The sequence below is a fragment of the Pelmatolapia mariae genome, linkage group LG12, assembly GCF_036321145.2.
Source record: "Pelmatolapia mariae isolate MD_Pm_ZW linkage group LG12, Pm_UMD_F_2, whole genome shotgun sequence".
In the NCBI taxonomy this organism is placed as follows: domain Eukaryota; kingdom Metazoa; phylum Chordata; class Actinopteri; order Cichliformes; family Cichlidae; genus Pelmatolapia; species Pelmatolapia mariae.
The window spans coordinates 37556998-37578750 of NC_086237.1; the positions used below are offsets into that span (position 1 = coordinate 37556998).

General features: G+C 43.0%; 1 protein-coding gene across 1 annotated transcript in view; it reads right to left on the reverse strand.

Moving 5' to 3' along the window:
* Positions 1–21753, reverse strand: part of cep120 (centrosomal protein 120) — a 35422-nt gene that overhangs the window by 6934 nt on the left and 6735 nt on the right. The window contains exons 6-18 of the mRNA XM_063489607.1: positions 20610–20807; positions 20307–20531; positions 19793–20012; positions 19521–19710; positions 18680–18829; positions 16465–16647; positions 16289–16385; positions 15435–15611; positions 15226–15315; positions 15028–15120; positions 13890–14051; positions 13677–13799; positions 13056–13154 (exon numbers count right to left, since the gene is read on the reverse strand). Coding sequence (XP_063345677.1) covers positions 13056–13154; positions 13677–13799; positions 13890–14051; positions 15028–15120; positions 15226–15315; positions 15435–15611; positions 16289–16385; positions 16465–16647; positions 18680–18829; positions 19521–19710; positions 19793–20012; positions 20307–20531; positions 20610–20807 — 2007 coding nt within the window. The remainder of the gene's footprint in view (positions 1–13055; positions 13155–13676; positions 13800–13889; positions 14052–15027; positions 15121–15225; positions 15316–15434; positions 15612–16288; positions 16386–16464; positions 16648–18679; positions 18830–19520; positions 19711–19792; positions 20013–20306; positions 20532–20609; positions 20808–21753) is intronic.

The following is a 21753-nucleotide window of genomic DNA, read 5'->3' on the forward strand; positions in this document are numbered from 1 at the left end:
ATGAAAACAAAATAATCTGTATAAAATTATTACGTTGGTTCCTTTGGTTCCTTTTTCTGTTCAGCTCCCTTTAGAGGTTGCCACAGCAGATCATCTCCCTTCATCTCGCCCTATCCTTAGCACCCAACCCGATCACAACAACTCTCATGTCCTCCTTCACGACATCCATGAACTTCTCTGTGGTCTTCCTTTTTTCCTCCAACCTGGCAGAGCCATCTTCAACACTCTTTCCCCAATATATCCACCATCCCTCCTCTGCACATGTCCAAACCATCTCAAACATGCCCCTCAAACCTCAACCTGAGCTGTCCATCTATCTTTCTGTTATATGCATTACTTATTTCGCTCCCAATGAAAATTGTAGCATCAGCTGAGGTAACCAAAGGAGAAACTTCACTTAACAAAACCCATGTAGAAGAAAGCTCAAGGTATGCTTTGACTCTAGGGGCAAATGCCAATTTTGGGAGGTTTTTGGTATTTGTTCATTAAATAAAAAAAAGAAATAAAAAATCCACAATCATGCAGCGATCTAAGATAATTTATATTTCTCCATGAATATGCAAGGGTCCTTTTGAGTGACAGTATTGTAAATTTCGTTAAAAGAGCATGAACATGAGGGTCCAAGTGGACTTCACCCTGCTCTTAAAGTTTTTTTTGTGACTGGTCATTTATCTATGATGCATCAACTACGACCTTCAGGTGCATTTAATAAAATATAATAGGCACAACTACTTGTCTGTGGAGTATAAACACGACCTTACTGCTCAAGCAAAATGTTTTTACATCCATCCAGCCTAAGCAGAGAAGCCCAGACCTCCCTCTCCCCGGCCACCTCCTGCAGCTTGTCCGGGGGAACACCAAGGCGTTCCCAGGCCAGCCGAGAGATGCAATCTCTGCAGCGTGTCCTGAGGCTGCCCTGAGGCTGCCCTGAGGCCTCCTCCTGGGGCCTTTTTACATCCTTTGATGTAATCGAGACTACGAGCATCTTGTGTAGAGCATCTACCTTGTGAAGCCCACTGGTGTGGTTCAAATCACAAAACATCAAACAATCAAAAATCACGACAGAAAGAAAGTTGGACTTGGAATTTCCAGTTTTATAGACGTTGTATTGGCCTATTTTTCATTTTTCAACATTAGTGGTACCGCTGTATCGAAATCTCTGAATATATAGCTGTGTCTATTATATCAGACTGTTTGAATAAAAGAGCATCCATCTTAAGTTCCTGATTCCTGAAATACATTCAAATGACATGTTTAAACAGACCGAAAATATAAACTGAGATAAAATGATATCCACGACCACTGTGAACCACAACACGACATCCAGCCTTCACTGCTCCTTTATCAACGGCTAAAAAAACTGCTGTGAGCCTGGAGATGAAGACCAGGCTGGATGCTGGTTTCTGGGATGGATGCTCCGAGAATGACTTCTCCTCCCCCGCTGTCTGACCCTCCATTACTCGCCTGTACTGTCAGAAGCCTTGAGCAGCTGGGTGGGGGATGCCGCGTACAAACACTTTCATCCCATCGCTTACATGTGGACACACTTTTCTATAATCACATGCAGTTTTCTGAGCAGCTCGCCACCTGTGGGAGTTCAGGGGGAGTTTTTCACCAGCGCTCTGCGAGCTTGTTTAGAGACATGACGGATAAAACACGAAGGAAATGAGGATGATTAGAGATAAACGAGGGTTCCTAGCTTCATATACAAAATCTCTGGTTTCCATAAGAAGCTGGGTGAGCTTCGCACACAAGGGGGTTCAAGGGCAGTTTTGTAAATCACTTAACCCACATTTTGGCCGTCTGGAGAAAAACAAAGTGGAGTTTAAGTAATAAGGACTCACAGATGTTTTTAGAAAATGTGCAACTTACATTGTTTGAGTAAAGCGCTATACAAATACAGGCCATTTACCATTTACCATTTCCTCACATGAAAAAAAAATATATCAGCAAGTTTTATTTATTCAAGAAGTGGACTGATGAGAAATTCGCCAATTTTAGGAAATAAAACTGGAATAAAATGTTTTTGAATATAGAGACGGATCAACAAGTTTTCAGAAATGAAGTCATCAGTTTCATCTTGAGAACTCTTACCATCATACTGATATAATTATTAAGTCAATATCACAACCAGCAGCCTAAATAGTGTAATGTTTGCAGGCTTTTCAACCTCACTAATTAAATGTAGCACTGAGCAGATGAGATCTTTGCAACAGAGGGTTAAACATCCCTGCAGCTCTGTTATATCTGCTGTGTTTGAAGGGTTAAGGTCCGTATGTTCAGGCTGCAGGGACATGCAGAGTGGAGGTTTAAGACCGATAAGCAGGAGATAAAAGCTGCAGGAGCAGAGTTGAAGAATGTGGTCCGTTTATAATGGAGACCGAAACATTTAACATTAAGCACTGGGTTTGTATTCACTCTTTGAAGTGAAGTTTCAATGTATTTCCAGCACTGAAATATCGAAGTTGCGATACCTAGTTAAAGCTGAAGTTCTTATTTGTTCATCTTTACCACAAGCAGCGATACAAAAAATAAATGGTTTAAAAACAAATTATGGGACGAAACGCTTAATCATCTGACCAAAATCAGCTTTCAAATTTACAATGTTTCACGTTAGTTGTTTGCATATTATAACTTCAGTCACCACAGTGAGCTGAAGAAAGAATGGCACAAACAATGACGACATGCAGACGAGTGTGTATAGCTGTGATCGGGCTTTTTGTAAGACCAACTCTGAACCATGTCAATCACTTAAAACTGCAGTTCTGCCCGACACATTAGTCGTTCACCTAAACTGTGATGTCAACACAGGCCTAAGCTTAAAACTCACTGCAGTAAAGACCAGAAATAAAAATCAAGCCCATCAGTGTTGTTGTAGAACAAGAAGTCAAAGCGGCAAACAAAGTGATCGTGAAGGGTTTTCAAATGATCTAAGAAAGTCATCTTTTCCAACTGTCACAAAATCTTCCTCTGTCATCTGGGAATCTCTGTACTACTGCATGGAAATAAAATTGAAAAGCAGTTAGAGACTAAACTGCTTGTGCACCCATGTCTTATCAACACTGCCTCAAGCATGCCTGGTGCCAGAAGGCAAATACAGAGCAGAGCGTTAGTCTATTCCTGGGGCAAAACCAGGCTCACTTAACTTTAAACAGCAACATTTTCCTGGACTTATCCAAACTAAACCTATCTGAGTGGAAATGCAAGAAAACGACAAGAGAAAAAACAAAAATGATAAAAATCAGCCTCAGCTTTATAATAACCATCCAGAAAATGCTCTACAAACCAATTTTCACTGTTAATATCCAACAAGCTTCCTAACAGCTTACTCCATTTCAGAGTTGTGGTGGGGGGGCTGGACCGAAGCCTAGCTCAGCTGTCGCAGGGCGAGAGGTAACTGAAGTTTAATTAACGGTCAATTTACCATTTATTAACAATGGTTATAGTAGAGTCTTTCCCATTTTTCATTGTTTGACACATTCTTTTGGCTCCATTTGAGGTTTCTGTTCCTGAGAAATAACTGATGTTCATTACCAGCTCTCTGACCGACAAGTGGTCAAAAACGTCATTTCTAATCCAACTGTTTGCAATTTGTGTTAAATTCAGGTTCCCAGTAGAGCTGCTTGGCTCTTTATATTAAACTTCTATGAACTACCACTGTTTGTCTTTCCTGCTTTGCTTATGTGTTTTCAGCCTCGTGTTTACTTCCAGATGGACTGAAAACCATCCAGCAAAGCAACTGTGTGGAAAAAATTGGAAAATTCATCATGTGTAGAGTAATATTCCTTAAAATCTCTCAGTACCGATCAAACCCTTTGACCCTAGCTGTCTGGGACAACACCCCTCACACTGGGACTCCATAATATTTCAGGAATGACCAGTGGGAACCATCAGAGTGTCCACTGAGACCAGTAACACTGAAATACCCTCAGACAACATGTTACATCTGCTGTTTGACAGACAGTTTTATACAAACACACTCACGGCGTCATGAGAGAGGACACTTTTAGTCTGGATGGCCCCGAGGGGAGCTGAACTCAGCAGCAAGATCACATGACCAATGAAACCAAGACATGACGGAGGTTAACTGGTCCAAGCAAAGAATGATCAGTATGGACCTTCAACACCCTGTTATAAAACTTTAACCCAGGCAGACTCTTTGCCACAGAAGTCTTTGGTTTCCCATGGAAAAGGATTGCATTTTTCTACATGGTAAGATAAAAAGCATTTGCAGGTACAGTGGCTTGCAAAAGTATTCGGCCCCCTTGAACTTTTCCACATTTTGTCACATTACAGCCACAAACATGAATCAATTTTATTGGAATTCCACGTGAAAGACCAATACACAGTGGTGTACACGTGAGAAGTGGAACGAAAATCAGACATGATTCCAAACATTTTTTACAAATAAATAACTGCAAAGTGGGGTGTGCGTAATTATTCAGCCCCCTGAGTCAATACTTTGTAGAGCCACCTTTTTCTGCAATTACAGCTGCCAGTCTTTTAGGGTATGTCTCTACCAGCTTTGCACATCTAGAGACTGAAATTCTTGCCCATTCTTCTTTGCAAAACAGCTCCAGCTCAGTCAGATTAGATGGACAGCGTTTGTGAACAGCAGTTTTCAGATCTTGCCACAGATTCTCGATTGGATTTAGATCTGGACTTTGACTGGGCCATTCGAACACATGGATATGTTTTGTTTTAAACCATTCCATTGTTGCCCTGGCTTTATGTTTAGGGTCGTTGTCCTGCTGGAAGGTGAACCTCCGCCCCAGTCTCAAGTCTTTTGCAGACTCCAAGAGGTTTTCTTCCAAGATTGCCCTGTATTTGGCTCCATCCATCTTCCCATCAACTCTGACCAGCTTCCCTGTCCCTGCTGAAGAGAAGCACCCCCAGAGCATGATGCTGCCACCACCATATTTGACAGTGGGGATGGTGTGTTCAGAGTGATGTGCAGTGTTAGTTTCCACCACACATAGCGTTTTGCATTTTGGCCAAAAAGTTCCATTTTGGTCTCATCTGACCAGAGCACCTTCTTCCACATGTTTGCTGTGTCCCCCACATGGCTTGTGGCAAACTGCAAACGGGACTTCTTATGGTTTTCTGTTAACAATGGCTTTCTTCTTGCCACTCTTCCATAAAGGCCAACTTTGTGCAGTGCACGACTAATAGTTGTCCTATGGACAGATTCCCCCACCTGAGCTGTAGATCTCTGCAGCTTGTCCAGAGTCACCATGGGCCTCTTGGCTGCATTTCTGATCAGCGCTCTCCTTGTTCGGCCTGTGAGTTTAGGTGGACGGCCTTGTCTTGGTAGGTTTACAGTTGTGCCATACTCCTTCCATTTCTGAATGATCGCTTGAACAGTGCTTCGTGGGATGTTCAAGGCTTGGAAAATCTTTTTGTAGCCTAAGCCTGCTTTAAATTTCTCAATAACTTTATCCCTGACCTGTCTGGTGTCTAAATCCAATCGAGAATCTGTGGCAAGATCTGAAAACTGCTGTTCACAAACGCTGTCCATCTAATCTGACTGAGCTGGAACTGTTTTGCAAAGAAGAATGGGCAAGGATTTCAGTCTCTAGATGTGCAAAGCTGGTAGAGACATACCCTAAAAGACCGGCAGCTGTAATTGCAGCAAAAGGTGGTTCTACAAAGTATTGACTCAGGGGGCTGAATAATTACGCACACCCCACTTTGCAGTTATTTATTTGTAAAAAATGTTTGGAATCATGTCTGATTTTCGTTCCACTTCTCACGTGTACACCACTTTGTATTGGTCTTTCACGTGGAATTCCAATAAAATTGATTCATGTTTGTGGCTGTAATGTGACAAAATGTGGAAAAGTTCAAGGGGGCCGAATACTTTTGCAAGCCACTGTATGTGTGCACATGGAAGATGCTGCACTTAAAATCAATAAAATAATAAATACTCTGTGGCAATCAGTGGAGTATTGAGCTCCTAATCGTGATGACCAACTCCAACTCGATTGCTACATCTTCAAAAGGTCCAGAAGAGTGAAGAATGTTATCTTGTGTGAAAGAAGTTTGTGCATTGCCACATTGTAATCTAAGTAATTCTATGCTACCCTGTGTTCTTCTTGTGGTCCACAATATTTTGAATGAAACACTAATCCATCAAGTTTTTTCCCCCACTTATCTAACTCAGGATGGTTGGGGGTCAGAACGTGTCTCTGGTATCATAGGGCGAAGGGTTGAGTACACCCTGGACAGGTCACCAGGCTAACACAGAGAGACAGACAACCATTCACGCTTACAGCCAATTTAGAATCACCTAGCACTGTTGTGATTGGTGTGGGGGTAGGGACAGGCTTAGGGCGTCGGGGGGTTCCCCAGGAGCATCTTCCTTGGGGGGCTCAACTCGGGGTAGCGGTCATGGCCAATTAAGGGCTCTGTTGGCTCTTAGGTGACGGTTTCCTCGTGGCTGCGTGCAGCGGGGCTAGGGGAGGGTCTGTGCTGACGGACGTGGGTTACTGACCTGGTAGCCTGGCTGCCCCTGGGTGGGTCCGGGACGGGCGTGAGGTTCTGGGGGTGCTCCGTCTCTGGGCTGGGGCCCCGGCCGGGCCTCGGGGGCTCGGGTCCTGGTTGGTGTGTTGCCGGGGTTGTGGGCGGGTGGGTGTATGGGGGCCCAGCCCTGGCGCAGGGTGCCGCCAGTGCATCGAGCCACCTGGGGGGCTCTTCAACTGGTGGGGGAGGTTGTCACATCTTGCAGGAGCTTTCCTCTCTTCAGGAATTCTCTCTGCAGGAGGGGGAGATATAGGAGAGGTGGAGGAAGATCTCAGCCTGGGCGTCTATTGTCTTGTATAGTCTGGAAGATGAGTGGATGATGGGGTGGGTGCAGTTTTCTCTGTGGTGGGGTCGGGTGGGCTGTCCCGGGCTCTGTGGGGCCGGGCGGCGCTGCTGCACTGGGCCCGGTCCGGATGGGCCTGGGCCCCCTTTCCCTGGCGGGTTGCAGAGTATGGGGGTGCCTACTGGGGTCAGCGGGGGAGCTGGCCCCAGGGAGGGGTCACTTGCCCCTCCCTTCCTTCCCTCCCCATCTCCAGCTACCTCCCTCTTCCCGCTCCACCACAATCACCCACACATGCAGGGCCTTGGGGTAGGGGTGTGTCACCAGGGTGCAGAGGAGGCATCCCACCCCCTCTGTCCCCTTCTGGCTGCCTCTGCCTCAATTTTATCTCACAACTTAGACATTCACATTACTCACACTCTCATAACACATACATATAGGATCTTGGGGGTGGGCACACAACACGGACTCCAAATTACCATCAGGGTGTACACCTCACCCCTGGCGTCGTTGCCCACCTCTCAATTTTAAATACACGTAGACATTGAGGGCTATCAGGAGGGGCTATGCGCTTACCTGCTGCTCTCCGGCAGGTAGCTCCATGCCCTCCTGGGTTTTAAATGCACCTTAGAACACATATACATCAACACTACATATGAGCGGGTGGAGGGAGGTTTGGAGTCTTCTCACACCCCCGGTCTCTGCGGCCTGCTGGAGCGGGGGGGCTAGGAGGAGGAGTTGGCCGTCCGACTGGGGTCTGGAATGTGGGGCCTCCCTGCTGCTGCGGAGTCGGGGCAGTCTGCTTCTCCCCACCGCAGGGAAAAGGGTAACACCACCTGGGTCTGGGTGCAGTTTCCCCCTCCAGGGGCAAGGGTACCTAGACCCGGTTCTTAGAGTACGCTTGGGGAATGTGATTGTATGTACAGTGTCTCTTTATGTCTGTCTGCACGTTGGTTGAGTGTGGAGTAATTGCTTATGAGAGCATGAGGGTGGGAATGGATGTTTGTATCTGTGTGTGCCTGTATGTCTGTGTCTATATGTCAGGTTGGGTATCAGACGCCACCTCTCTGGGGATATCTCAGGCCCTCAAAGGTTTGGAGGCCTATCTCCCCCCACCACTTCCCCTGCCGGTGGCGGACGCCCTCAGACATCGGTGCGTTGGTGGTTCTTTGTGTCCGGGGATGGGCGTCCAGGTACACACCGGCTCACTCCTTGGTGGCTGCTTATTGGGGCCCGGAGCCTGGGGCTCGCTCGGGCCACTTCGGGGATGGGGTGCCCTCAGCCTCTCGGCCTGGGGCTCGGTCACTCAGGCACAGCTGGCTGCCGGCGGAGCTCACGGGCACGTCACTGCAACCCCCCCTGGCTTCTGCTCCGCGGCTGCTGAGTGACCCCTCATCTGGGACTCTCCTCAGCTCTTTCTGGGATAGTGGCGTGGCTGCCCCTCTGTTGGTCTTCCTTGGTCTCTTGTGTTCTGGGGGCCTCTGGATGTCTGGAGTTTTGATCTCCTCCATACCTGCTTCATGCCCTGGAGGACGGGGCAGTGGCCCCCCACACCCTCTAGCAGATCATTACATGAAGGAACCTTTTAAAAACAAGCACGTTCATGCTCACAGGTGTACACACAGGTGATCACACACACAAACTACACCCTTTTTGGCTCCTACCTCAAAGCACACTGTGCGCTGTCGATCTTACGTGCTGCACAATAATGTTTAATATTTAGTATTTACTGTCATATTCCCATATATCATTGTGATGTTGTTTATTACTCTCGTTTTCTTCTGCTTGCTTTCTTTTTTCTTTCTCAACAGGTGATCCAGGTGATCGATATATGTATTTTTTGTCTACTTATTCTGTTGGTTTTTGTTTTTTGCCCTTTTTCCCCGTCCCTCTTCTCAGCTGTTTTTCTTTCCCTCTTTCTTTCCCCCAGTCAAGTCTGTCCCTTATTCAGCAAGTGAAAATAAAATAAACAATAAAAGGTGAATCAAATAGACCATTACGGCAAGGCTGGGATGGTCCATTTGGTAAAGTAAATCCGTTGGGCATCTTTCTTCGCCTTTAGACAATAATTCTGATGGCAAAAGAGCCAAACGGGACAGGCAAAAAAAAAAAAGAAAAAAGAAAAAAGAATCACCTAGCACACATCTTTTTGGATTGTAGGAGTATCTGGAGAGAACACGCAATCTCCACATGTAATGTACTAAAAACTGCACTACTGAGTACATTATGTGCACTTTTATATAAGTAGATTTACATTACTGCAAAACTGATACACAACAGACTGTATGATTATAGATAAAACTGCTGAAATATTTAACGTATGCTTCCGTTTAACCTTTAATTTTTCTTTTTACCTGGATCTTTCTCAACTTCAATTGATGTCTCTTCATCACAATACACTGATGTTTTGACATAAAGTCATAGTGGGCATTACTTTATATTCTGTTTATAGTTTCAATTAATCTTCCAAGGTTTTACAGCATTTTAAGCTCACAAAAGTACAAAAAGTACCTTATTATCATTATTATTATCATTATTATTATTGTTAATAAATAATTGTATATATTCAATTATTTACTTGTATTCTAAAAATATAAGATTCATGATTTTTAAAAGGGCCATCTGCAAATTCCAGCAACGGCCTCAGTAGCAGTTCAAATGTGAGCGGTACCCAACCCTAAAAACAATAGATTCTTTGAAAAAGAAAAAACAACAAAAACTGCTAAAATGTGAAGCAAAATGTACTTGAGTGGCCTAGAAATGCTGAAAAAAGGCATTAAAAAGAACCCACTTTTGCATAATTTGTCCATCAGACGCAGGCAGGTGGTTTTAATGTTGTGGTTTATGATTATATTTGACTTCTATGGTGGACTTCAGTTCACATCAGAACAGCAACAGCCCCTTTTTTTTCCCTCCATAAACTTGGATTTTGTATCAAAGCCTGTGTTACTGCTGGATCTGCTGAAATAAACTGGCCAAGAAGTCTTTGCTTCTTTCTTTTCAAGAAAATGACCAAGTGTAATTCTCTGTCCCACAACACCTAGCTTCTAAAAATACCACATTTAGCTTCTCGTCCCAAAACGTTAATCTCTTTGTGCCCTAGTATTTTTTCTTTGAAAAGACCAACTTAAGCTCCTTGTCCCAATATTTTGAATTCAAAAAGGCAGGGGCCGACCCTCCGATCTAAAACCACAGTCCTGTGTGGGTATTAATTCTCCAGCCGCTTGCACCTCCTGGGTAGAAAAGCACATTATTCCTTGGACAAGAATTTTTATGATCTGACTTGAGCTAAACAGCACGCCATGCGAGGCGCTGAGAGGAGAGAATAAATAGGCGAGGAGAGGCCGAGAAAAACCAAACAAGCGGCGGCTTTAAAAACCGCGGCGCACCAAGACGGATGGTCGTGTAAACACAGGCCTGATATTTTATAAAAAGCGAGAGTGTGACATCTGAATAGTTAGCGCCTGACTAGCTTATTGCTCAACGCAAACCCAGGGATGATTAATAGGTGGGGGGTGACACTCAGAGCTGAACCCCCTTAGAGGTGCATAAATCACTCTGTGTTTTCTTTACAATGATGTGGCACTTAAGAGAGGGGAGGAAGGAGGGATGGGGAGGAAAAACCAAAAGAAAAAAAAGTGAGAACAAAGATGGGAAAAGAAAAGGAAGGCGAACCAAAAGGAGGCAGACAGGAGGTACAAGGAAGGATACGTGAGGCAGACGAAGAAACTAAAAGAGAAAGAAGGCAAAATAAGCAAGAGTGAAGGTTACAAAGAAAGTCAAATGCCAAAATTAAGAAAAGAAGGGAGAACTAAAATGATGAAGAAGTTTGAACGTGATAAATAGTGAAGGTGCAAGAGAAGGAGAAACTGTCAAACAAGAAGAAAAAAGGAGACAGGAGGAAACAAAAGAGGCGAGGCTGCTGTAAAAAGGAAAAATGAAAGAGAGACGGAGAGCGAGGGGGAGGAAAAATGTCCGTCCAGTTTTCCAGCTGGTTAATGTCGGTAACAGTTATTAGTTTGTCAGATAAGGTCTGTGCGTCTGCGTGTGTTTACATTAGGCTTAGTCTGACTAAAGCCCCACTTAGTGCTGTGTGTGTGCACATAAACGTCTACCCTTGTGAGGACAAGTTTCAGTTGTAGGCCTGTGGAGTGATGACGTGCTCACTCACTTTGTGACAGAGCTTCAAAGGGTTTGGTTTCAGGGTTTGGGTTGGTATTAGGTTTAGGCATTTAGTAGTTATATGTGAATCAGAGTCCTCACAAAGATAGGTGGATGAGTGTGTATGGGTTGTTAAAAACTGATGGCCGTCTACTTCAACTCTGCTAAATATTTGACTCCAATGTAAAAACACACTTCGTTCTCCTCCCGTTTTCTTGCTCCTTCAGACATACAAACACACACGTGTGTCTTTCCAAACTTGTGAGGACACAAAACCAACACAAATCCACTCTTAATCCTCAAACAGCATAGATATATACACTTTGATGCTTTTTGGGCTTGTGACCACAGAGTGTATACTGTAATAGATGCATGTAGCAACGTGAAAGTGCCTTAAATCTTTTTAATGACCAGCAGAGAGCAACTCCTCTGTTTTCAAAAAGACTGCTTTCATGCCTTATTAAATACAACGTCATGGTCATTTTTTAAGTTATAGTCCCTATTAGAGTAGAGCAGCAGCAGACGTCACTAACCAAAAGCTGAATTCCGGTTTTCTATTTCCATCTTTTGCTGTTGATGCTTTCACGTAACAGAATTACAAGTTGCAGTGAACAAAAGACAAAACGGCAAAACAAAGACGACGTGCGCATGGATACAGTCAATGGTTGGGAATATGTTGATGAAAATTTGCCCTCCAAAAGGTCATTTGTCCATTTTCTGAAGCGCTCTCCTGTTTGGGTTCAGGAGACAGACACTCGCGTTATTTCAAATGTTCAATAAAGAATCAGGTGATTCATTCAAGCCTATAGAGCTCAGGCTGCTGGGGGACTTCCCACGATGCACCAAACATTACTTCTCCACTCTTTGCACATCTTCAGCTTTTGTCCAGTTTCTCTTGTAGTTTAAGTTCTGGCCTTTTTGTTTGTCATCTCTCTACGTTTCTTTATCCTCTCTTTTTACCCCCTAGCTGGTCATCGATGGTCGTGCCCGCTCAATGAGACTGTTTCTAATGGAAATCTCTTTCTGGGGTTCTCCGTCTAATATCTGGGGCTTTATTTAGGGTCCTAATGTTACAATATAAAGTGCTTTGAGATTATGTTTAAGCTATAAACTTTAAACTAAAGTGAATTACTCAACTTAGCGACCAACTGCAGGGTGATGAAATCTGTCCCAGCATTTGGACCAACACACTTAATGACAACCAAACATTCACTCTCACATTCACACCTACAGCCAATTTAGAATCACCAGTTAGTCTAAAAAGAACATGTTTAGATTGAGGAAATAAAAAGACAATACCAAAAAAGGTGACAGCAATTTAAAGTCTACAGTAAGTTTTAAATTGCCTTAAAACTCAATCACACATCTACATGCTGCTGCATCCTCGGTATGATGTGATGTGTGTGGAGCTATGGTTGGTTTCCTCTGCTCACTCTATGTCTTTAAACAGAGCACTTACATGTCCTAACACTGTCAGCTCATCTCCAGCAGCAGATTTAAAAACCTGCAGCATCCCCTCACTGAAAAACTACAATTATCTGCTGAGAAATATGACCGCTGTCAAGACAGGAAGGTCCGAGGTCAGCTCCTCACACTCGCTTTGTTTTAATGGTAAAGTTTGGGTTTTGTTTTTGTCAGTTTCAGGTAGTGCTGTCATTATTCTGTCCTGTTCTGTCGAGATTCTGGACTACTAGTGTTGTTTTCATCCATCTGGTTACTGATTTCATTGCATACTGGAATAGTCTATGAATATCAACTTGCAGAGACATTGGAATGTAATTAACATTTAGGTTCAGATGTTATTGCACTTTTCTAAAAACAAAAATAAGTAACTGTAATTTGCTGAAAAATCATTTTTATGTTTGGTTTGTTATGAGTTTTTAAACACATTTACATACTTAACAGGGATAACCACTGGCCCATATTTTTATACTTAGACAGCTAGTATGTACATACTTTTACAGCCCATACTAACATGCAAATATGCATTGTTAAGACTACCAATCCTTTAAATCTGTAACCCCGGTATAAAAGTTTAGCACTCTGCAGTAAACACCTATAAGAATCACATCCTTCTCTGGGTGAACCATACCTGTTTGAATCGAGCAAGCTCCTTTAAGGCACGCCCCCACTGCTGCTTGTAGTGTAGCTTGGATTTAGTGGCGGACTCCAGCTTCCTCTCCAGCTCCACCTGACAACGAAAAACACCTTTTGTGCTTTTTTTCAAAAGCATATTTATTGTGTTGCATTTTTAATTTTTTTCATTTTTAGTTTATTTCTTTCAGTATTGCTTTATTTTTACTTATTTTAGAGTTATTATTGAAAAAATTTATTAATGTTATTTAACCCTTTTAGCTTAAAAAAAGTTATACAGCACTGTTTTATGTAATATTGTAGTATTACATGTAGTATAATGTTTTTTATTATTTTAGACTTTTAGCAGCTTTTTTAGCATCTTCTCTAATATTGCTTTATTTCACTAACTAACCTGTAGAATGCAAATTGTGTAATTTTCTTTCAGTTTTATTAGATTTCATCTTGTAATATTTTGATATATTACATTTGCTCTGTCCCATCAGCTTATCTGATATCTGTGAAAAACCTGGAAACCTGCACAGAAAGGTGATGTACTTTGGCTGTAACTTTGACTTTAATTTCATTATAATGAGCACCGTCTTTCCAGGTAGTACTATTCCTAATGCAGCTGCTTTACCTTCTCTAGGGTGAGCAGGTTGATCTCTGACTGCAGTCTGAACTCGGGTCTGATGTTCTGTTGTTCTCTGAACAGCTGGAACTCTTTCTCCAGCTGTTTGTACCGAGACTCACCATCTGCAATCTGCACAACAGGAGCACAAAGAAAAGAATAGAAGAAGTCACTTTACTTTACAATCAGAATCAGTCAAACAGATTAATCCTCAATCTCTACCTGCTGCAGTAAACGGGCTCGTTCCTCCTCCATCAGTCGGACTTTTTCTCTCTCTAGCGCCACCCGGTGGTCGCACTCCTGTCGCAGTCGCCTGCTGCTCTCCTGCAGTTCCCTCTGGGTCAGCTCATGCTCGGCCCGCAGCTCCCTCTGCAGCCTCTGAGTCTGAAAACAGAGATGCACTCACTTTACTGTAGAGAAACGGTTTGGTCAGTTATAATCTCGACTAGAGTGAATGTCACTGCCTGGTCACTTCCCTCTACCCTTTGTATGTGTGAAATATACGTAGACTGCATGCATTTCACATTGTCTATAATGGTCTGTAATCAATACATTTTTAGATATTACATTTTGCAGAGAGCTAAAATCTACAATCTACCAATGAACACTTTGACTGCAAGAGTCAAAGGGACTGCTTAAATGGGGTCTTTAAGAGATCTCAGAAAAAAAATATTATTCTGATAAAAATACTAAAAACGTTAAGAAAAAGGCTTTTACACACATGCTATGGTCAAAATAGCCCTGGAGAAGCTTTAATGAAGACTTCTGTGTAGCATTTCACCTTTAATCTACATTTTAAACATCAGCACAGCCGATGTTCTGACTAAAAGTGTTTTAAAAGAGCCAAAAATCTAAAACATACACTTGTATCTTTAGATTTTTTCAAGTGTCTTTGTTATGCTTACATTTTCTATAATAACAAACCCTGCTATAAAGGGGGCAAGATTAAACTCTGGCCACATAATTTCTAGTCTATGTTAAACAAGAACTACAAAAAGTACAGTTTTACTGATACCTGCTTTTGAAGTGTGAGCTATTAGCATTTGGAATGAATGAAGAATTGGTTTTATATATAACGTTGTACACAAGATGGTGCTACAATGTGTGGCATAAAAGTCATAAAGCGGTTCAGGTGATGGATGATGACAGATGCTGATAAATTACTGCATGATGCAACGATCCAAACACTTTATGTGATGTCTGATGATCAATTTTCTGTCTACAGTCCTCCTTCTGCCAAGCAATTCTTAAGTGTTGGCAACATACTAAAACACACATTTACAGAATTACAATTACAATAATTTGTATGAATATTATGAGCCTTTGATACTGTATGTTGTGTCATCAGCTAGCATCAGACCTCTAGCTCAGCCTCAGCCAACTGTTTCTCTCTCTTCTCCAGATCAGACAAAGTCTTCTGAAGCTGCTCCTCCAGCAGGTTATACTCCACCTCCTGCAAACACACACAGATGTGGAGAAGTGAGCAGGAGGGACCTTTCAGTAAAACTTAAGCATATATTGATATGTGAATTTGTGTAGGCGGGTGTAGACTCTCCACCTTCTTCTTGACCAGAGCTTCTCTCTCTCGGTCTCTCCTCCTCCACTCTTCTGCTAACGCCTGCATGTGGCTCAGCTCCTTCTTCCTCAGCTAAAACAAGCACATTTTATAAACGTTATATAATAGTCGACTCCTACAGGAAAAAGGTAAGTAAGAAAATATCTGAGCGCTGTAAGAATCCAAAAAAAATGCATGGTGCTAGTGGTTACCTGATCATCAAACAGATCCTCCTGCTCCTCCTTCCACATCTCCAGCTCCAGGGCTGTGCGGTACTCCAGAGTCTCTCTGGGGACCGTAGGACCCCGTGGTGCTGTGTGGAGGCTGGAAGCTGCAGGTCTGGGCACTGCAGGGTGGAAGGATGGCTGCAAGCGAGGTGGAACTTCATTCTGTAGATATATAGGAAAATAAACATGTCAAAAGTGATCTAGTTGACCTAGAAACAAACAACAACATTTTACTCAAAGTAATCTGTGGTGATAGAAGACTAGAAAGACCAGGCGACTTTTTTTTTTTTTTTTTATCTCTAAAAGAAAACTAGCATGGACAGAAAAAGTTTATTTTTTTTTTAAAGTCACCTTATTTTTAGAGCAGAAGACATTCCCAGCTCTACAGTGTTTATATAGTTTTATTTTTGGAACATGACTCAGTTAAAAACATATTTTTCCAAACCCTGGCACTCAGTTTATCCTCTGAAACACAGGTTTACATCCTGTTTCTTTAAAAGGCACTTATTGTAGATGACGTGCTTAAAAATAATTTAAACCTTATAAAATCAACTAAAGCTGTCAACAGGAGGCTGTGACTCAACATCCAATACTTTGTGTATCATGCTGGAGAGTTATGAACTGAAAGCAGCTTTTATAGAATAGCACTCTGTACCACAGATGGTGCAGCAAGTAAAAGAAGTCAGTTTTCAGTCTGACTGATGGTGAAAAACACTGCACGGAGGGATCGACTATAACACACCTAGGTCATCTAAATCCAGAATATTTTTGTTCTTTATCTTGTTGAAAGGAAGATGCACCATACTGGCTGCTGTTTGTTATTTGCGCTGCTCTCTCACCTGTGATGAGTCAGACACTATGACCTCTGTGGCTTTAACCAATCCCAGGTCCTCTAGCGTTGCCATGTAGCCCAACTCTGCCACCTTCTCACCAGGCCTGAAAGACAGATAGAAATGCAGCTGTTAAACAGAGGTTAATCATCATTACGTGATCCATCAGTCAGTCTGGTTTCTACCGGTGTTTTTGGCCCACAAGGATCCTGTCCAGGTGAGTCTGTCTCCAGCACTGCTCTCCAGTTGATCCCAGGAATCTGCTCTTCTCAGTGCTCAACAGCTGAGACAGTTGAATGGAGGCTCGTCCAATCAGCTGGTCACGGCTGGTTGTGTCTCTGTGCCAAACCTCCACCACCAGAGGAACTCTACAACACACAGTTAAAACACATGAAATCCCCCTGCTGCTTTTTTAACACTTCTCCTGAACTAACACCAAACTAATGAATATTCCTGCATTTTTTCTTTCTTAATTTCTGCTGTGAGAATTTTTTTTTTTTTAAAAAAGCCGTTTTATCAAACCACTTTTTAGGACAATTGTTACCGACTGGTTCACTTTAAAAAGTGGAGCTCATCTCATCAAGCATAGCTGGCATTCATGTACAAAGCTGCAGGAGTGTGAGCTGTAGCAGGAGAGCTCGTGCCGCTACACTGAGATCAATGAGGCGTCATAAGAGAACAAGGACAACTGTCGCCAGCTTCAATTCAAAACTGTGGAGCTGAAGTCTGTTCACAACATTATTTATGAATCCAGTTTAAGTACGAGTGAGCCATCTTTCTCACAAAAACACATCCGTATACATGTTCCCCAGCCTCACTACTGCCACAAATACAATCTGATTCTATGGAAACACTGTACCAGGATAACAATGTTTCCTCAAAGAATAAGAACGAAAGAAAGACCAGGTGACTACCAGGGGACTACAGGGTGTTTGTGTTTGCTGCTGGCGTGGGGCGGTGTCATCGGTGACATCTCAAAGGTGGGATGTCAATGTGTGTGCATGTGACAGTGAGTGAGTGGTCTATGAGTGTGTGTGTGTGTGTGCATGGCTAAGCCCTGGACCCTGTGGGACATGGTCACCGCTCTCTGCTGGACGCTTATGCCTCTCCCTGGGATGTGGGTGCTTGTTGGTTCCGGGTTGTGTGACTGGATGCTCTGGTGTAGCCGTTGGCCCGCTCCCTTCGTGAGTCAGGGTGGCTTGGTCCTTCTCGTTGGTGGGGCGGGGAAATTGCTGCGTGCTGAGTGGCCGTGTTCTCAACTTGTAACAGGGTGGCCGGCCTCTAGCAGGTCGACTGCCTATTGCCTCTGGGAGTCTCACCCTTTGGCCGTGGGCACCCCATCTGGGGCCTCCATCCTTCTCCTCCTTGGATGGATGCGCGGATGCCGCAGTGATGTGTGGCCTTGGGTCCTCAGTACTCTTCGGGGTCTTGGATGGGACAGTTGCCCTGGTTCCATCTCCATCTGTCTGTTGCTCTTGGGGGGTTGTTACTGCAGCTTCCCACCCTCATTATCAAGTCAATTCATGACAAATACACATAAACATCTCTCTTTCTTTCTTTCACACTCACACTACAAGAAGACTGTTGATTAGTGTATTTTCTCATTTTTGTGTTCCAGGTGCTGTATGTTTGTTTTTTCCCCTGCCTGTCCTACCTTACACATTGTCATAATTACACATTGTCATACTTTATCACATATAATGTAATAACTGAAATAACACAAAAAGAAATGAATAAATAAACAGATAAAAGATTCACATGAACACAAGGAGGCTATAAAGATTTTATATAGCTGTTTTTGGAAAAGCAAAATGTGTTCAGCACCACAGTGCACTCAGATCACAATTCTGATTGCAAAAGCTGCCAGACAGGACAGGATTTAAAAATAAAAAAAGGGCATCATGTTCATTTGCAGTGACCATTCCCTCAAAGGTGTCACAAAACATAACAGCAAAATGTTCTCTACAGCAGAACTAAGAAAAAGGAAATCACTGAAGGGTTCAATCGTTCAGGTTTTTCCTTTAATTTTTCACCCATTTATGTCATTTATACTGTCATAAAAAACAAACTTTGAAGTAAAAGGAAAAGATAATTATAGATGATAACTTAAAAGGAAACACTATTCGAGCTGTCATTATAATAGGTCTGGAGTTATTTTTCCATCAGACGAGTTTTGTGCCTGTTGGCCCGACACAGAGTCAGAGAGCTGATCCCTCAAGCAGGAGGACAAAGAGCAAACCAACGATAAACCCGATAGCTTAGCTTTGTTTAAATAATGTATGAAGGTGAGATGGTTTCTTTGCACTTATTTATGTTTTACTGTGTTATCATTAAAAATATCACCACTGGACCTTTGCACTTCTTTAAATTTTGATGGAAGAATGAAGTTTTTTTCCCTACCTGCTGAAGGTTTCCTGTAGCTGCTGTGGCAGGGCAGCAAAGTCGAAGGCGCAGTAGGACTGAGGCAGAGACACCTCCATGTTCCTCTGCAGCTCCACAGGAGGGTTAGTCATGATCGGAGCAGCACTGCCGAAGAACTGGTAGGAGTACCTGAAGTGCGACAAATATACAACCATCAATGAACAGATAAAATTAAAACCACTGCACTAAATATTTGGATGCATTCCTAAATAGAAAATTTTCTCAATCAAATACCAGACAGAAGTCCATGAAATCTTAGGATAATAATTTTTTTAAAGGCATGTTTGTTATAACAGATTTTTTAAAATAAACTGTTAGAAGTGATGATTGTGAGTAAAATACAGGAAAACGACTCTCTCTATGTTGAACAGTAGATAAATTAACCATCCACACTTATACAGACCTTTAAAGCACTTTGACCCACAGCATGCAATTAATTTGCAAGAATCTAATGTCTTCGATATCTTGCTTAGTGATGGTGGTGACTCTCAAAGCGGAGTCAATGAGAACCCCATGAGAATCGATAAGGACATGAATTAACAAGTAATATCAATAATGGCATCAGAATCGCTAAATTCTTATCAATTCAATTGATATAATTTTTTTTAATTGTTGTTGTAAACAAGCTGCAATTTCTAATGCTTGGCACCATGTGAATAAAACTGAATGGAAATTAAAATGTTTCCTCCTGACTCAGGCTCAAAGCTGCTGAGTGTTTGACAGCTATTAATGTAAACATCTAAAGTTCCCTAAAATCTCTGCACAGCACCGTATGTGGAAAAACTCGTTCTGACAGCTGAGAGCAGATAAAGTGTTTCACCTGAGCGTAGCAGCAATGGGGTGGGGTAAGCTGAGGTTTCCCAGGCTGCGAAGGTCCAGAGAGAAGCAGTAGTGATGAGCGGAGGGGGGGATGGAGACTTTGGGAGCAGAAACACTGACGGATGACATTCCACCATCCGCTGCAGCCTCAGGCTGTCTGGGCAGCGACGCTGGAGCCTCCAAATCTGTAGCTGGACACCAGTGAACAAACTTCAGCTCTAAACCTTTCAAACTTCTCGTGTGAAAATGACAGCTGCTTATTTTGAGTCCTACCTGCCAATCCTGTCGGCTCTCTGCCGTGCCGAAGCTCATCCAGCAGACTCTCTGCTTCGCTCTCTGTATGAGATGAAGGAGGAGGGAGAGGAGGACCACGAGGACCAGGATGTGGAGGAGACCCTGCAGGCTTATGGACTGGAGAAGAGCTTCGAGGTCTCTGTTCAGCAGGAGGAACAGCAGGAGACGGCGCTCCACTAGCCTCTTTATTCCCTACAGACTGATGAAAGGACACAAGACCATGCAGCATGACATGTAGTGTGATAATCAGACAACAACTCAGGTCCATCATAAAGCATAACAAAAACAACCAATGCATTAGGAAGTTATAAAATCACACTGGTAAAGAAACACATGAAATCTAGTCTGAGGTTCTATGCAGAGTTCTGCTCTCCCTCCAAATTGCTGTGAGTGCAAAGATTCATCATTCATTCATCTCATGTAATTTATAGCTGACAACATCACAATCATAAATGTTTTAGAAATTAAACTCTGAGTACTTGTTTTCATTTACCTGCAGTGCGACCTCCTCCCTCCTCAGGGTTACAGCCACTCCCAGAGTCGGCTGCAGGTCGGTGGGCAGAGCAGGTAGTGTCTGCTTGACTTGCTTCGGAGGCTGCAGGAGAAAGGCTCCCTCTAGTGTTGCTGCTTTGTTATCCAGATCCGTGGAAATACCAGCCAGAGCTGAGAGAGAAACGTCAGTGCTGCCCAAAGAGTGATTCCCACAGCACAGGTGGATCTGAGGAAGAGAAAGGACTAAGACATACAGGTACACAGCAGGTAACTGGGAGGAAGGAGCTCCCAGTCAGGCACTCACCTGTAAACTGGGCTGCTGAGACAGGAAAGCTTTGAGGATCTGTTTGCTGCTGCGGATGCGCACAGACGCGCGCTCTGGCTCAAAGTCAGGACTCAACAGGTTCTGGAAAGGCTCGCTGGTTATGTCGTTCCCCAGTAAAGAATAGTAGAAGAAGAACTCTGAGCCCTCCGCTGACAGTTTCATGGTGCTGGGGACCAACTACAGCGAAACAAAAACATTTCTGGTTTTAAAGGATTCTCTTTTAAAGTCTACATGTACATGTGAAGATGATATTTCAGTTTCAGTCAGCATGATTGTAAAATACGAGTGTGTGCATGTGTGTGATAACATTATAGAGTTATATATATTTTACCATTTTATTGAAGAACTGTGTTTTATAACAATTTAACTCCCACAGAAGCTGCAAATTTTCATAAAAAGCATTCATTTAAAGTTAAATATGAATAAATACTTGAAGTGTACTTTTAATTAATCGATAGTTAATTCAAACATACAGTTTTTAAGAAAATGTTAGCAAAAGTCAAACGACTTTACTCGGTTGCGTGACCCTGAAGTACACCGACAGAGAAAACGGGCAGCTGCAAGTGTTAATGGTCCTTCCACATGTTCCCCTACAGAACATTTCTCAAGATTTACTTCTCTAGATATATTTCAATGACCAGAGGCTCTCTTTCACTCATGGTGGTTCTTGCTAAACAAGTCAAGGTTGCGGAGGGCTGAAGCCTTAATTAGCTGTCATCCAGCAAGAGGCAGAATTCACCCTGGACAGTTTCAGGCTCAAAGACACACCTACGACCAATTCGGGATCACATCATGTGTTTTGACTGTGGGGGAGGAAGCCTGAGAAGCCAGAGAGAACCCACAGAGGTACAAAGAGAACATGCAAACTGTACACAGAAAGACAGCTGCTGGATTCGAACCCACGGTCCTCTTGCTGTGATGTAGCAGTGCAAACCACTGCAACACAGTCGTCAATTCAAATTAAAAATCTGATTACATTTAGGCTATTCAACAGTGTGTTATTGTCAATATGACATTCATTTATTTGTTTATAGAGAATCACTGCTAGTACTTCTTGAATTCTATTTTTATATTTTATCTGTTTCACTGAAGAGCACATCAGCCATCAGAGCCATGCAGCGCT